The 14,828-nt window shown below is 44.9% G+C and overlaps 1 protein-coding gene across 3 annotated transcripts in view; it reads left to right on the top strand.

The window, feature by feature from the left end:
* The window catches only part of wnk2 (WNK lysine deficient protein kinase 2), a 66,551-nt gene that overhangs the window by 16,834 nt on the left and 34,889 nt on the right, over positions 1-14,828 (top strand). For all 3 annotated transcript variants that reach the window (XM_014131969.2, XM_014131966.2, XM_014131971.2), the window contains exons 7-9: positions 5,070-5,204; positions 7,299-7,422; positions 12,784-13,094. In XM_014131969.2, coding sequence (XP_013987444.2) covers positions 5,070-5,204; positions 7,299-7,422; positions 12,784-13,094 — 570 coding nt within the window. The remainder of the gene's footprint in view (positions 1-5,069; positions 5,205-7,298; positions 7,423-12,783; positions 13,095-14,828) is intronic.

The raw sequence follows: 14,828 nt of genomic DNA, 5'->3' as shown, positions 1-14,828 counted from the left end.
ACTGGTCATCCACAAAGCCACACTTGCTTTGGCCGCCTTTCCTTCCAGTTCTCTGCTGCCAATGACTGGAACGAATTGCAAAAATCACTGAAGCTGGAGTCTTAAATCTCCCGCTCTAACTTTAAGCATCAGCTGTCAGAGCAGCTTACCGATCACTGTACCTGTACACAGCCAATCTGTAAATAGCACACCCAACTACCTCATCCCCATATTGTTATTTATCCTCTTGCTCTTTTGCATGCCAGTATCTCTACTTGCACATCATCATCATCTGCACATCTATCACTCCAGTGTTAATGCTAAATTGTAATTATTTCGCCTCTATGGCCTATTTATTGCCTTACATCCCTACTCTTCTACATTTGCGCACATTGTTCATAGATTTTTCTTTTGTGTTATTGACTGTACATTTGTTTATGTGTAACTCTGTGTTGTCGTTTTTGTCGCACTGCTTTACTTTATCTTGGCCAGGTCGCAGTTGTAAACAAGAACTTATTCTCAACTGGCCTACCTGGTTAAATAAAGGTGAAATAAAAAATAATAAGTTAGTAGTTTGTTTCTCATTCGTTTCACGTCCTGTGTCGCAAAAGGGCAGAGTTACCCGTTTCAGAGATTGGTGAATGTGCTGCTAAAAAGGCAAATCTGGGGGATGCAGGCGAACATAACTAACAAACCACTGTTCATCATTCCAAGAATATAAGTTTTCTGAGCTTTGATCAATGCTGGGAGCAATATTTAGATGTTGACCCGTAATTGATATTCTTTATTGTGTACAAAATATATATTTTTATTATTATTCTTTTCAAATTAGAAAAGAATGAAACATTACTGTAGTCCGGATCTCAGTGTCCTCATATGTAGTTATGGCCTTGTCTGTACAGACTACATCTCCCAACAAGCCTCTGGGGGTTGGAGCCTGCTGTGCAATTGGCGATAGTCATGTGTTTTTGAGATTACAGTCAGACTGCACAGAATCATTGATCTACAAATAACCTCTAATCCCATTTAAGACGGAATATACTGTGTTCAATAGCGGATAAAATGAAAGTGGAGTGAGTTCCAGGTCGCGTGCCCCAAACAAAACAGTCCACTTGGCTCTACACTCAGAAAGGAAAGGGCTACTTCATTTCTCAAAGGAAAAACATCAACCAATTTCTAATGACTGTTGACATCTAGTGGAAGCCATAGGAACTGCAAGCATATTTCTATTAAAAGGGATTGCCATAGGAAACTAATGGAAAACAGATTGAGCTCCAAAACATTTTTCCCTGGATGGATTGTGCTCGTGGTTTCGCCTGCCAAATCAGTTCTGTTATACTCACAGACATTATTCAAACAGTTTTAGAATCTTCAGAGTGTTTTCTATCCAAATCTACTAATAATATGCATATCGTAGCTTCTGGGCCTGAGTAGCAGGCAGTTTACTTTGGGCACGCTTTTCATCCGGACGTGAAAATACTGCCCCCTAGCCCAAAGAGGATAACAACTCATTATGTGATTAAACTGATCTTCCTCAAACACGCTGAAAGACTTCATATCGTGTTACAGTCCATTCCTGGACAGTAAAAGAACTAATCTCCACAAGCCGGTCCTGATATAATTACCCATCATGTAATCAGTAAATTCTAATTGGTCTTGTAGTCAGAACAGTATCATCCAGGAAGGTATTGATTTAAACCAGTCAGTCTGGTAGACCCTGCCTAACCCTGTGGCCCATCAGAGAGCTGTGGGCTAAGGAGGGGCAAGCTTTTATCTCGTTGGGTGACTGTGATACAAAGATAGGGACAACTGATGTCCCTAAAGTGCTGTCTGATCAATTCAAATTTCCACGTTAGCTCTTATGAGTCCCTGTTTGATGATAACACCTCTGCTTTGCTGTCCTGTCTACTGTAGATGGAGTCAGGGTTCTTTGTGATAACCTCTGTCCTTCCCTGTTCTGTCCTGTCTGCATTGTCCTGTCTACTGTAGATGGAGTCAGGGTTCTTCGTGATAACCTCTATCCTGCCTGCACTGTCCTGTTCTGTCCAGTCTGCTGTAGGTGAAGTCAGGGCTCCTCCTGGTTTGTTTAGTGATAACAAAGACAATCTACTGAAAGACCCTAAACTGTAGGAAATATTAATATAGAAATGCCTAACGCTCTGAGTTTTCTTGACCAATCACATTGACATTGTCATGTTGTATCACACGGTTGCTAGGCCATTCATCACACACTCCCTTCTAGAAGGTCAGGGTATGAGTCGAGAAACTTGTTTTTTCACTCGAAAGCATGTAATGTCACGATTTCAAAGCAGAAAATATTACAGAGAACTTAATAATCTCACATCTCAGAAAAGATCTGTAATATTGTGCATCTTGTTCATGTAATTCAGGCTATTCTTGGGATGTTGAGCTAGTGCCCAATTGACTCCCATTCACTCCTTGAAGGAGTGCACTCCTTGACCCAGAATGCACTGCACTGCTAATCGAAAAGAACTGGATTAGCATCTCGTCCTTAGAGTATTTCTGAGGATAACCTCTTTACTGTCGGTGGAGTCAGGCTTCTTCCTGGTTTGTTCATGCTGCATTCATAAAAAGTGGGAAACTCTGAAAATACTACTTGTAAATTTAGAGCAACGAGTTGTGTGCATTCACGTGCTTTCAACTCATTGAGAACGCCAATTGGCTAATGGCAAACAAGCTGCAGCAATCATAAAGTAAAAGTACAGATCATGCTCGTAAACAAATTATAGTGGTCAAAAACCATATTAATTGTTTTTTATAAATAATGTTTTTTTTTGTAGCATTTAACCCTCAGAAAATTCTGTTATCGGGGTCATTTTAAGTTTCAAGTTTTATTAGTCGGATGTATGGGATACACATGTTATACACCATCCAACGAAATGCTTACTTGCAGATTCCTTCTTGACAATGCAACAGCAATAAGAAATGATAAAATATAAGAATATGAATAGTAGCATAAGTATAATACAATTTATAGTGTAATATTTACACATGTTTTGGGGAAGAGGGGATTGGTGAGCAAGTTTTTAAACTATGCGGCATTTAGCAATCATAATGGTAGCAGCAGTTGTGATGTGTGTGTTTGTGTAGCATGAATGTACACTGCTCAAAAAATAAAGGGAACACTAAAATAACACATCCTAGATCTGAATGAATGAAATAATCTTATTAAATACTTTTTTCTTTACATAGTTGAATGTGCTGACAACAAAATCACACAAAAATAATGAATAGAAATCCAATTTATCAACCCATGGAGGTCTGGATTTGGAGTCACACTCAAAATTAAAGTGGAAAACCACACTACAGGCTGATCCAACTTTGATGTAATGTCCTTAAAACAAGTCAAAAGGAGGCTCAGTAGTGTGTGTGGCCTCCACGTGCCTGTATGACCTCCCTACAACGCCTGGGCATGCTCCTGATGAGGTGGCGGATGGTCTCCTGAGGGATCTCCTCCCAGACCTGGACTAAAGCATCCGCCAACTCCTGGACAGTCTGTGGTGCAACGTGGCGTTGGTGGATGGAGCGAGACATGATGTCCCAGATGTGCTCAATTGGATTCAGGTCTGGGGAACGGGCGGGCCAGTCCATAGCATCAATGCCTTCCTCTTGCAGGAACTGCTGACACACTCCAGCCACATGAGGTCTAGCATTGTCTTGCATTAGGAGGAACCCAGGGCCAACCGCACCAGCATATGGTCTCACAAGGGGTCTGAGGATCTCATCTCGGTACCTAGTGGCAGTCAGGCTACCTCTGGCGAGCACATGGAGGGCTGTGCGGCCCCCCAAAGAAATGCCACCCCACACCATGACTGACCCACCGCCAAACCGGTCATGCTGGAGGATGTTGCAGGCAGCAGAACGTTCTCCACGGCGTCTCCAGACTCTGTCACATGTCCTCTGTGTGAACCTGCTTTCATCTGTGAAGAGCACAGGGCGCCAGTGGCGAATTTGCCAATCTTGGTGTTCTCTGGCAAATGCCAAACGTCCTGCACGGTGTTGGGCTGTAAGCACAACACCCACCTGTGGACGTCGGGCCCTCATACCACCCTCATGGAGTCTGTTTCTGACCGTTTGAGCAGACACATGCACATTTGTGGCCTGCTGGAGGTCATTTTGCAGGGCTCTGGCAGTGCTCCTCCTGCTCCTCCTTGCACAAAGGCGGAGGTAGCGGTCCTGCTGCTGGGTTGTTGCCCTCCTACGGTCTCCTCCACGTCTCCTGGTGTACTGGCCTGTCTCCTGGTAGCGCCTCCATGCTCTGGACACTACGCTGACAGACACAGCAAACCTTCTTGCCACAGCTCGCATTGATGTGCCATCCTGGATGAGCTGCACTACCTGAGCCACTTGTGTGTGTTGTAGACTCCGTCTCATGCTACCACTAGAGTGAAAACACCGCCAGCATTCAAAAGTGACCAAAACATCAGCCAGGAAGCATAGGAACTGAGAAGTGGTCTGTGGTCACCACCTGCAGAACCACTCCTTTATTGGGGGTGTCTTGCTAATTGCCTATAATTTCCACTTGTTGTCTATTCCATTTGCACAACAGCATGTGACATTTATTGTCAATCAGTGTTGCTTCCTAAGTGGACAGTTTGATTTCACAGAAGTGTGATTGACTTGGAGTTACATTGTGTTGTTTAAGTGTTCCCTTTATTTTTTTGAGCAGTGTACATTTGTGTATGGGGGTGTGTGTGAGTGAGTGCCTGTGTGCTAAGGTGCGGAGAATCAGAGCAGGCGGTCAGTCCCGTTCAAGTGTTCAGCAGTCTGATGGATTGTAGACAGCAACAGGATTAGAGACAGTTTCTATCAGACCTCATGCTCCGATACCATCTGCTCGAACGGTAAGGGAGTGAACAACTCATGGCTGGGGTGTGTGCGGTGTCATTTCCTTAGTATGTGACATCAGAGTTGTGACATCAGCATGTGAGAGAAGTCGGAGAGAGATAGACAAGTTTCCCACTAGTAATTACCAGTTGGAGGGGCATTCAAGTGGATTTTCCCCAGTCGTATGCTGGTATTTACGAGATGTTATGAACGCAGCATTGGTAATAACCTCTCTGTTATAGGTAGATTCAGGCTTCTTCCTGGACAGCGATGTGAAGATCGTAGGAAAATCCATCAAGGATCGAGTGGCTCTCATCAAATGGAGGAGGGAGCGAACCGTCCCTGCAGTCGAGACCCAGACCCAGAACCTGCTACAGGTTTGTGCTTTTTAGGGGTTCACAGCAAAGCTACTGCTATTCTCTGAATTATAATTGTTTTCTTGACATGGTCAAATAACTTAAGCATAGATTGGTAACTTTTTTTCTAATTTGGCACACAGAAACTAGAGGCCATGAGTAACTTGGTCAAAAAGAATGGCACCAATTGGCCTATAGGTGGCGTTTTTACAAGCAGTCTCACTTAAACCTTCATATCGGCCCTGTTTGAGCTAGAGACTTGAAACGTTTTCTGTAGGTCTCTTTCCTCATGCTGAAAAAAATTGCCTCAAGGACCTATAAGGTCCATCAGGATAGATTTTCCTCCATCTTGGACATTTTGGAAAACTTTGAAAAGCGTATTCTCATGTACCATAAGTCCAAATAACACCACATTCGACCATATGTGGGAACTCCTTCAAGACTGTTGGAAAAGCATTCATCATGAAGCTGGTTGAGAGAATGCCAAGAGTGTGCAAAGCTGTCATCAAGGCAAAGGGTGGCTACTTTGAAGAATTTAAAATATATATACATTTTTGGTTACTACATGATTCCATATGTGTTATTTCATAGTTTTGATGTCTTCACTATTACTCTACAATGTAGAAAATAGTAAAAATAAAGAAAAACCCTTGAATGAGTAGGTGTCCAAACTTTTGACTTACTCATATTTATATATAAACTCAATACATTAAGTAATGACTTTAAGAGTGATAACCTGCTGCTTTCAAAGATAACCACCCGAAAGCACTAGAACAAACTTCACTTGCGTCATTCTTGATTTAACAAAAGGAAGATAAGAAAAATAGTTGAGAGTGCTTGCTTTGTTATCCAACTGATCTTTTGTCCTTTCTGTCATCCTCTGAAACCCGTTCATTGCTGTTCCCAGCTATATTTGTCGTTGTTGTTGGTGTTTAAATTGTCCCTTTATTTGGTCACCAAACCTTTCTGAGTCAAGATCACTTTCGGAGTTAAAATGCAAGCTGAGATGTACCACTCAGATATTTATTTAAACATGTAAGCCTATGCAACATTAACCTAATAAAAACAGGTCTGTAGAAATGAGGTTTGGGCAGTAGGCCTAATACATTATTGCAGCATATTGGCTATGCTTGGCCTGCCAATATTGTTCTCCTCGGACCATATTATATTTAAAAACTCAAGCTATGATAACAAAATAGATCAATTGTTGTATACTTGTGAGGCACAAAGAGCATACATTTGAATAATTCTCTTTTTTATTTTACTGGACTGATGGTACCTGAATCTGATGGTAGGTCTCAGCGGAGAGAAGGGAGAGAGCGGCACTGGGTCCGCCTCTCACTGCCCCTGCTCTCTACTTGTCTCCGGTGAGACTGACCAGAGGGGACACCGTCTTCCACCTGACGGCGAAACTTGAGTCGTACCTCATTATTTCTGCCTTAAAATTCATGTTGTTCCTACGGCCAGAGAAAGTTAAATATTCCTTGATTAAAAAATAGACACTACGAGCCGCTAGTAATAAAAACACAGGTCTATCGATATACTTAGCTACTCATTCATTGCAGCTGAGGTGCTGGTTGTACCACGACTGTAAGTGAGAAGCGCGTTTAATGTTTTGTAAAAGTGTTGGAATAAAAACAGTGTTGACAGTTCTGAATAAAAACTTAAACATGAATTCACTCATAAAAACAGCAGCTCTTTGCTGTATTCTTTGACAGTCTCGCTCTAGTCATGATTTCAAAAGTTGTGAAATCTCAGGTAGGCTAGTATCAAACTTTGCTGTGGGTTAGGAAGCTGCAGGCATGGTGATTTAAGCGATCTGATTGGCCTGCGCAGTAGGCACACTTGATTTAGCTTTTCGGGTCTACCGGGTAGGCAGAGTTTGTCCCCTCAGACAAATGAAATGGTTCAAAATGGAGACACTTTGCCTACCTGGCACGAAGTGCACCTACCGCCAAACAGTGCAAGACAAATGTCGTTGGCCTTTCTACAGACATTTTTGGTGATCGACTAGGAATAATTTGAAGATCGAGTGGTTGGTGACCACTGGTCTATCTGAATCAATGTTTCATGTTATTGTTGACCGAATCTGTACATTAAACAACTCTGCTGCAGGTGCCCAGCATGGGGGTACCACGACAGGGGGCGCAACTGGCCCTAGCAGAGCCAGAGGAGGCAGAAGCCGACCAGCCCCTTACCCTGATCTGCAGCCTGCCCGCCCACGCCACCTCGACCACATGTAAGAACCTGACTGCAGCCTCTAAACACAAAGAGAGAGACAGAGGCAAACAACAAACAAACAAACAACAAACAAACACATAGATGAATGTGTATACAAGAAAACTGAGAAACACTTTAAGTAAATGAAACGCACACACACAGGCAGATCACCTTGTCTTGAGGAAGGGCCGATCAGTTCAACGTAATCAAATCAAATCAAATTGTATTTGTCACATGCACCGAATATAACAGCTGTTGACCTTATCTTACAGTGAAATGCTTACTTACAAGCCCTTAAACAACAATGCTTTAAGAAGTTAAGAAAAAACAAGTGTTAAGTAAAAAATAGAAAAAAAAGAATAAATAATTAAAGAGCAGCAGTAAAATAACAATAGCGAGTCTATATAGAGGGGGTACAGGTACAGAGTCAATGTGCGGGGGCACCAGTTAGTCGAGGTAATTGAGGTAATATGTACATGTACAGACAAAGTCTGCTGCCACAGTTTGTATGATGGCAATTTGCATATACTCCAGAATGTTATGAAGAGTGATCAGATGAATTGCAATTAATTGCAAAGTCCCTCTTTGCCATGCAAATGATCTGAATTAAAAAAAAAAACATTTCCACTGCATTTCAGCCCTGCTACAAAAGGACCAGCTGACATCATGTCAGTGATTCTCTCGTTAACACAGGTGTGAGTGTTGACGAGGACAAGGCTGGAGATCACTCTGTCATGCTGATTGAGTTCGAATAACAGACTGGAAGTTTCAAAAGGAGGGTGGTGCTTGGAATCATTGTTCTTCCTCTGTCAATCATGGTTACCTGCAAGGAAACACGTGCCGTCATCATTGCTTTGCACAAAAAGGGCTTCACAGGCAAGGATATTCCTGCCATTAAGATTGCACCTAAATCAACCATTAATCAGATCATCAAGAACTTCAAGGAGAGCGGTTCAATTGTTGTGAAGAAGGTTTCAGGGCACCTAAGAAAGTCCAGCAAGCGCCAGGACCGTCTCCTAAAGTTGATTCAGCTGCGGGATTGGGGCACCACCAGTACAAAGCTTGCTCAGGAATGGCAGCAGGGAGGTGTGAGTGCATCTGCACGCACAGTGAGGCGAAGACTTTTGGAGGATGGCCTGGTGTCAAGAAGGGCAGCAAAGAAGCCACTTCTCTCCAGGAATAACATCAGGGGCAGACTGATACTCTGCAAAAGGTATAGGGATTAGACTGCTGAGGACTGGGGTAAAGTCATTTTCTCTGATGAATCGCCTTTCCGATTGTTTGGGGCATCCGGAAAAAACCTTGTCCGGAGAAGACAAGGTGAGCGCTGCCATTTGTCCTGTGTCATGCCAACAGTAAAACATCATGAGACCATTCATGTGTGGGGTTGCTTCTCAGCTAAGAGAGTGGGCCCACTCACAATTTTGCCTCAGAACACAGCCATGAATAAAGAATGGTACCAACACATCCTTCGAGAGCAACTTCTCCCAACCATCCAGGAACAGTTTGGTGATGAACAATGTCTTTTCCAGCATGATGGAGCACCTTGCCATAAGGCAAAAGTGAAAGCTAAGTGGCTCGGGGAACAAAACACCGATATTTTGAGTCCATGGCCAGGAAACTCCCCAGACCTTAATCCCATTGAGAACTTGTGGTCAATCCTCAAGAGGCGGGTGGACAAACAAAACCCCACAAATTCTGACAAACTCCAAGCATTGATTATGCAAGAATGGGCTGCCATCAGTCAGCATGTGGCCCAGAAGTTAATTGACAGCATGCCAGGGCCGATTGCAGAGGCCTTGAAAAAGAAGGGTCAACACTGCAAATATTGACTCTTTGCATCAACTTCATGTAATTGTCAATAAAAGCCTTTGACACTTATGGAATGCTTGTAATTATACTTCAGTATTCCATAGTAACATCTGACAAAAATATCTAAAGACACTTAGGCAGCAGACTTTGTGAAAATTAATATTTGTGTCATTCTCAAAACTTTTGGCCACGACTGTAGGTAGAGTTAAAGTGACTATGCATCGATAATAAATAGAGAGTAGCAGCAGCGTAAAAATAGGGGTCTGGGTAGGCGTTTGGTTAGCTGTTCAGGAGTCTTATGGTTTGGGGGTAGAAGCTGTTAAGAAGCCTTTTGGACCTAGACTTGGTGCTCCAGTATTGCTTGCCGTGAGGTAGCAGAGAGAAGTGTCTATAACTAGGGTGGCTGGAGTCTTTGACAATTTTTAGGGCCTTCCTCTGACACCGCCTGGTATAGAGGTCCTGGATGGCAGGAAGCTTGGCCCCAGTGTTGTACTGGGCCGTACGCTATAACCTCCGTAGTGCCTTGCGGTCGGAGGCTGAGCAGTTGCCATACCAGGCAGTGATGCAACCAGTCAGGATGCTCTCAATGGTGCAGCTGTAGAACGTTTTGAGGATCTAAGGACCCATGCCGAATCTTTTCAGTCTACTGAGGGAGAATAGATTTTGTCGTGCCCTCTTGATGACTGACTTAGTGTGTTTTGTTGGTGATGTGGACACCAAGGAACTTGAAACTCTCAACCTGCTCCACTGCAGCCCCATCGATGAGATTGGGGGTGTGCTTGGTCCTCCTTTTCCTTTAGTCCACAATCATCTCCTTTGTCTTGATCAAGTTGAGGGAGAGGTTGTTGTCCTGGCACCACACGGCCAGGTCAAATCAAATGAAATGTATTTATAAAGCCCTTCTTACATCAGCTGATGTCACAAAGGGCTGTACAGAAACCCAGCCTAAAACCCGAAACAGCAAGCAATGCAGGTGTAGAAGCATGGTGGTTAGCAAAAACCCCCTAGGAAGGTCTCTGACCTCATCCTGTTAGGCTGTCTCATCGTTGTCAGTGATCAGGCCTACCACTGTTGTCATCTACAAACTTGATGTTGGAGTTGTGCCTGGCCATGCAGTCATGAGTGAACAAGGAGTACAGGAGGGGACTGAGCACGCACCAATGAGGGGCCCCTATGTTGATGATCAGCGTGGCAGATGTTTTGTAACCTACCCTTACCACCTGGGGGTGGCCCGTCAGGAAGTCCAGAATCCAGTTTCAGAGGGATGTGTTTAGTCCCAGGGTCCTTAGCTTAGTGATTAGCTTTGAGGGCACTATGGTGTTGAACGCTGAGCTGTAGTCAATGAATAGCATTCTCACATAGGTGTTCCTTTTGTCCAGGTGGGAAAGGGCAATGTTGAGTGCAATAGAGATTGCATCATCTGTGGATCTGTTTGGGTGGTATGCAAATTGGAGTGGGTCTAAGGTTTCTGGGATAATGGTGTTGATGTGAGCCATGAACTGCATTTCAAAGTATTTCATGACTGGAGACGTGAGTGCTCCTGGTCGGTTGTCATTTAGGCAGGTTACCTTAGTGTTCTTGGGCACAGGGATAGGGACTATGGTGGTCTGCTTGAAACATGTTGGTATTCCAGACTCAGTCAGGGACAGGTTGAAAATGTCAGTGAAGACACTTGCCAGATGGTCAGCGCATGTTTGGAGTACACGTCCTGGTAATCCGTCTGGCCCTGCGGCATTGTGAATGTTGACCTGTTTAAAGGTCTTACATTTGATATGTATTGCATTATCACACAGTCGTTCGGAACAACTGATGCTCTAATGCATGTTTCAGTGTTACTTGCCTTGAAGCGAGCATGGAAGTAATTTAGCTCGTCTGGTAGGCTCGTGTCACTGGGCAGCTTGCGGCTTTGCTTCCCTTTGTAGTCTGTAATAGTTTGCAAGCCCTGCCACATGCGGAGCCGGTGTAGTACGATTCGATTTTAGTCCTGTATTTATGCTTTGCCTGTTTGATGGTTTGTCGGAGGGCATAGAGGGATTTCTTATAAGCTTCCAGGTTAGAGTCCCGCTCCTTGAAAGTGGCAGCACTACCCTTTAGCTCAGTGCGGATGTTGCCTGTAATCCATGGCTTCTGGTTTGGGTATGTAGGTATGGTCACTGTGTGGATGACGTCATCAATTCACTTATTGATGAAGCCTGTGACTAATGTGGTGTACTCCTCAATGCCATCGGAAGAATCCTGGAACATATTCCAGTCTGTGCTAGCAAAACAGTCCTGTAGCTTAGCATCTGCTTCATCTGACCACTTTCTTATTGACTGAGTCACTGATGCTTCCTGCATTTGCTTGTAAGCAAGAATCAGGAGGATAGAATTATGGTCCGATTTGCCAAATGGAGGGCGAGGGAGAGCTTTGTACGTGTCTCTGTGTGTGGAGTAAAGGTGGTCTAGAGTTGTTTTCCCTCTGGTTGCACATTTAACATGCTGGTAGAAATTAGGTAAAATGGATTTAAGTTTCCCTGCATTAAAGTCCCTGGCCACTAAGAGCGCTGCCTCTGGATGAGCTTTTTTCTGTTTGCTAATGGCCGTATACAGCTCATTGAGTGCGGTCTTAGTGCTAGCATCGGTTTGTGGTGGTAAATAGACAGCTATGAAGAATATAGAGGAAAATTCTCTTGGTAAATAGTGTGGTTTACAGCTTATCATGAGATACTCTACCTCAGGTGAGCAAAACCTCGAGACTTCCTTAGATTTCATGCACCAGCTGTTGTTTACAAATATACATAGACCACCACTCCTTGTCTTACCAGAGGCCGCTGTTCTATCCTGCTGAAAAAGCTTGAAACCCGCCAGATGTATGTTATTCACGCCGTCATTTTGCCACGACTTGGTGAAACATAAGATTTTACATTTTTTTATTTTCCTGTTGGTAAGATATACGTGATCGTAGTTTATCTATTTTATTTTCTATTGATTGTACGTTGGTTAATAGTACCGATGGTAAAGGGAGATTACCCGCTCCCCGCCGGATCCTTACAAGGCACCCGGACCATATCTCCGTCTCTTTCTCCTGCGTATGATGGGGATGTGAGCCTTGTCGGGCGTCTGAAAGAAATCCTTCCCGTCTGACTCATTAAAGAGAAAGTATTCCTCCAGTACTGGTTGAGTAATCGCTGTCCTGATATCTAGAAGCTCTTTTCGGTCATAAGACACAGTGGCAGGAACATTATATACAAAATAAGTTACAAATAACGAAAAAAACACACGCAATAGCACAATTGGTTAGGGGATTGTAAAACGCCAGCCATTTCCTCCGTCGCCATTATCTAATCCAGATGGGGAAAAAACTCCACAGGGCTTATAGATGATGGATAGATAGATAGATGGAGAGAGAGATGCAGGGAGAGAGAGAGAGATGCAGGGTGTGACTCAGCTCTGAGTCATCTCCCAGCTTTTGAATTCGAATGACAGTTCATCTCTCCATCCCTCTGTTTCTTTCTTAATCTCTCTCTTTCTCTCCGTCTCCCTCCAGATTGACATAATGTTTTCTCCCCTTTGTTTCCTGTTATTATAGCTGATGGTGGAGTGGGCCTCATGGTGCTGTCAAATGTTAAAAACGGTCAGCCCAGTGCCCCATACCAGTCCATCCCAGAGCCCATCTCTACACCCCAGGTGGTCTACAGCCCCCCTGTGCAGCCCCAGGCCCAGCTGCACCAGGGAGCCTACCAGAAGCCCACTGCACAGCCTCCCCAAGTGGCCTACTCCTTAGCTACTACCACACAGCTTCATCAGGTACCCTACCAGCAAGCCACCATTCAGCTGCACCACGGGGCCTACCAGCAACCTAAAGCACAGCTGCACCAGGGGGACTACCAGTCTCCACCTGTAAGTTTTCTCATACAAAATTCCCCATTGCCTCTTAACTCAAATTTCAAAACTCATTATTCTAAACATATTCTCACTGCAAGTCTCAGACATTCCCTTTTTATGTCTCTTTAGCTCCTTGTTAACGTTTTCTTTTCGGTATTATCTGTCTTTTGTAAAGACAAACTGAACTAAAATCTGTTTTCTTTTGTCCGGTTGATGCCACCTGAGCAGCGACACTTCAGTGAGCCCTTTGCATTCCAGAATGCTCTTCTCTCCCCAGAGATGACAGGAGATTTATTGGTTGGTTGTGGGACCAATGAGAGTACAGTGTGTTGTGGTGGGACCAATCAGTGCGCTAGACGTGGAAGCACCTCCTTGATTGACATGTGCAGGACCCACTCCCTCCCTAAGCCTCTGTGCCGTTCTCCCTGCCACCTCTGTCCCAAACGAGACAAAGTCACACATCGGAGCCCGGAGGGTAACAAAAACTCAGAGGAGCACGCAGCAGCCACGGTCCCGCCTTTAGACTCCCCTCCCCCTCACTATCCTGTCCTCTCCCCTCACCTGTCCCACCACCATCAGTGTTCCTACCATGACTCAATCAATCAATCAGTCAATCCCCCCCATCCTGCCATCCTGGTTACAAATCCTATACGACGCCCCTCAGACCTCCCTCTACCCCACTCCCGCAGGGCCTCTGTGAGCTTTGACCTTCTACTAAGAACTAGGATGGAGGCTGGGGGGTCTCTAAGCCACCTCTACACGCCTCCCCTCTCTCCCTCCCCCCAGCGCTTATCAGTACACACCCCCCTCCCTAGTCTCCCCCCCAGCTTCTCTCACTGCTCAATCGCCCTCTAATCACCTCCTCCCTGTCGGCTCCTCCATCTCCCTCACATCTTTCCCCGCCTCCTTCCCTATTGGTCCGCTCCTCCAGTGGAGATCTCTCCCTGCTCAACCACTGTCTCAGCCACATCGTCAGTCGCAGGAGAAGCTCCCCAACACCCCTAGACGCCCCGTACCGGCCCAGCCAAAGCTATGGAGAGGCTAGGGTTCGCAGGACCAGCTCCCCTACTTCCCCAGACAGCGGGGCCTATTGGCCCAGCCAAAGCCAGCCCACCTCTCCAGTGCCTGAGCATTCTGACCAAGGCCTGGGTTTGGAAAAGTCCCTGCTTCTATCACCAAATGGTTCAATGGTAGGTCAGGGATACTACCGGCTTGATTGAACTTTGACCCTTCTGAGCCATTGCCGTAGCAACACCACACCTAGCTGCAGCACCTCAGCTTTCTCTTAGCCTCGCAAGCTGCCAGATCCCGCGAGCTTAGCTTTCTCTGTCCCTCCCATGATGACCAAGCGCAACATTACTTCCCAATCCCAAATCAACCCCTAGGGATGCAACATTTCCGGTAACTCCCAAATTTCCCAGGTTTTCCATAAGTCCTCATTGGAGGATTTTCTGTTTATTCCCTCCTGAAAAATCTTCCAACTGGGATTTCTGGAAAACCTAGGAGTTTTGGGAAAGTTACTGTAATTTTCTGACCATAACACCGACCCTCAAGCGTAACAGTGATGTTCTATCTGCCTCTGTTCACTCCTCAGCAGATAAACACCACATGGCTCGATTACCACTTCTTCTTTGGGATGATGGATCAGCTGTGTAGATTCCCTTACTATTGCAGCAGCCATTCCTCAATTACTTTTTCCCGGCAGTTTCCAGCAACAATATCAACCCTGCTCAAGAATGATTCGTCCCC

The sequence above is a fragment of the Salmo salar genome, chromosome ssa12, assembly GCF_905237065.1.
Source record: "Salmo salar chromosome ssa12, Ssal_v3.1, whole genome shotgun sequence".
NCBI classification, from domain to species: Eukaryota; Metazoa; Chordata; class Actinopteri; order Salmoniformes; family Salmonidae; genus Salmo; species Salmo salar.
This window is presented reverse-complemented; position numbering and strand designations above follow the sequence as displayed.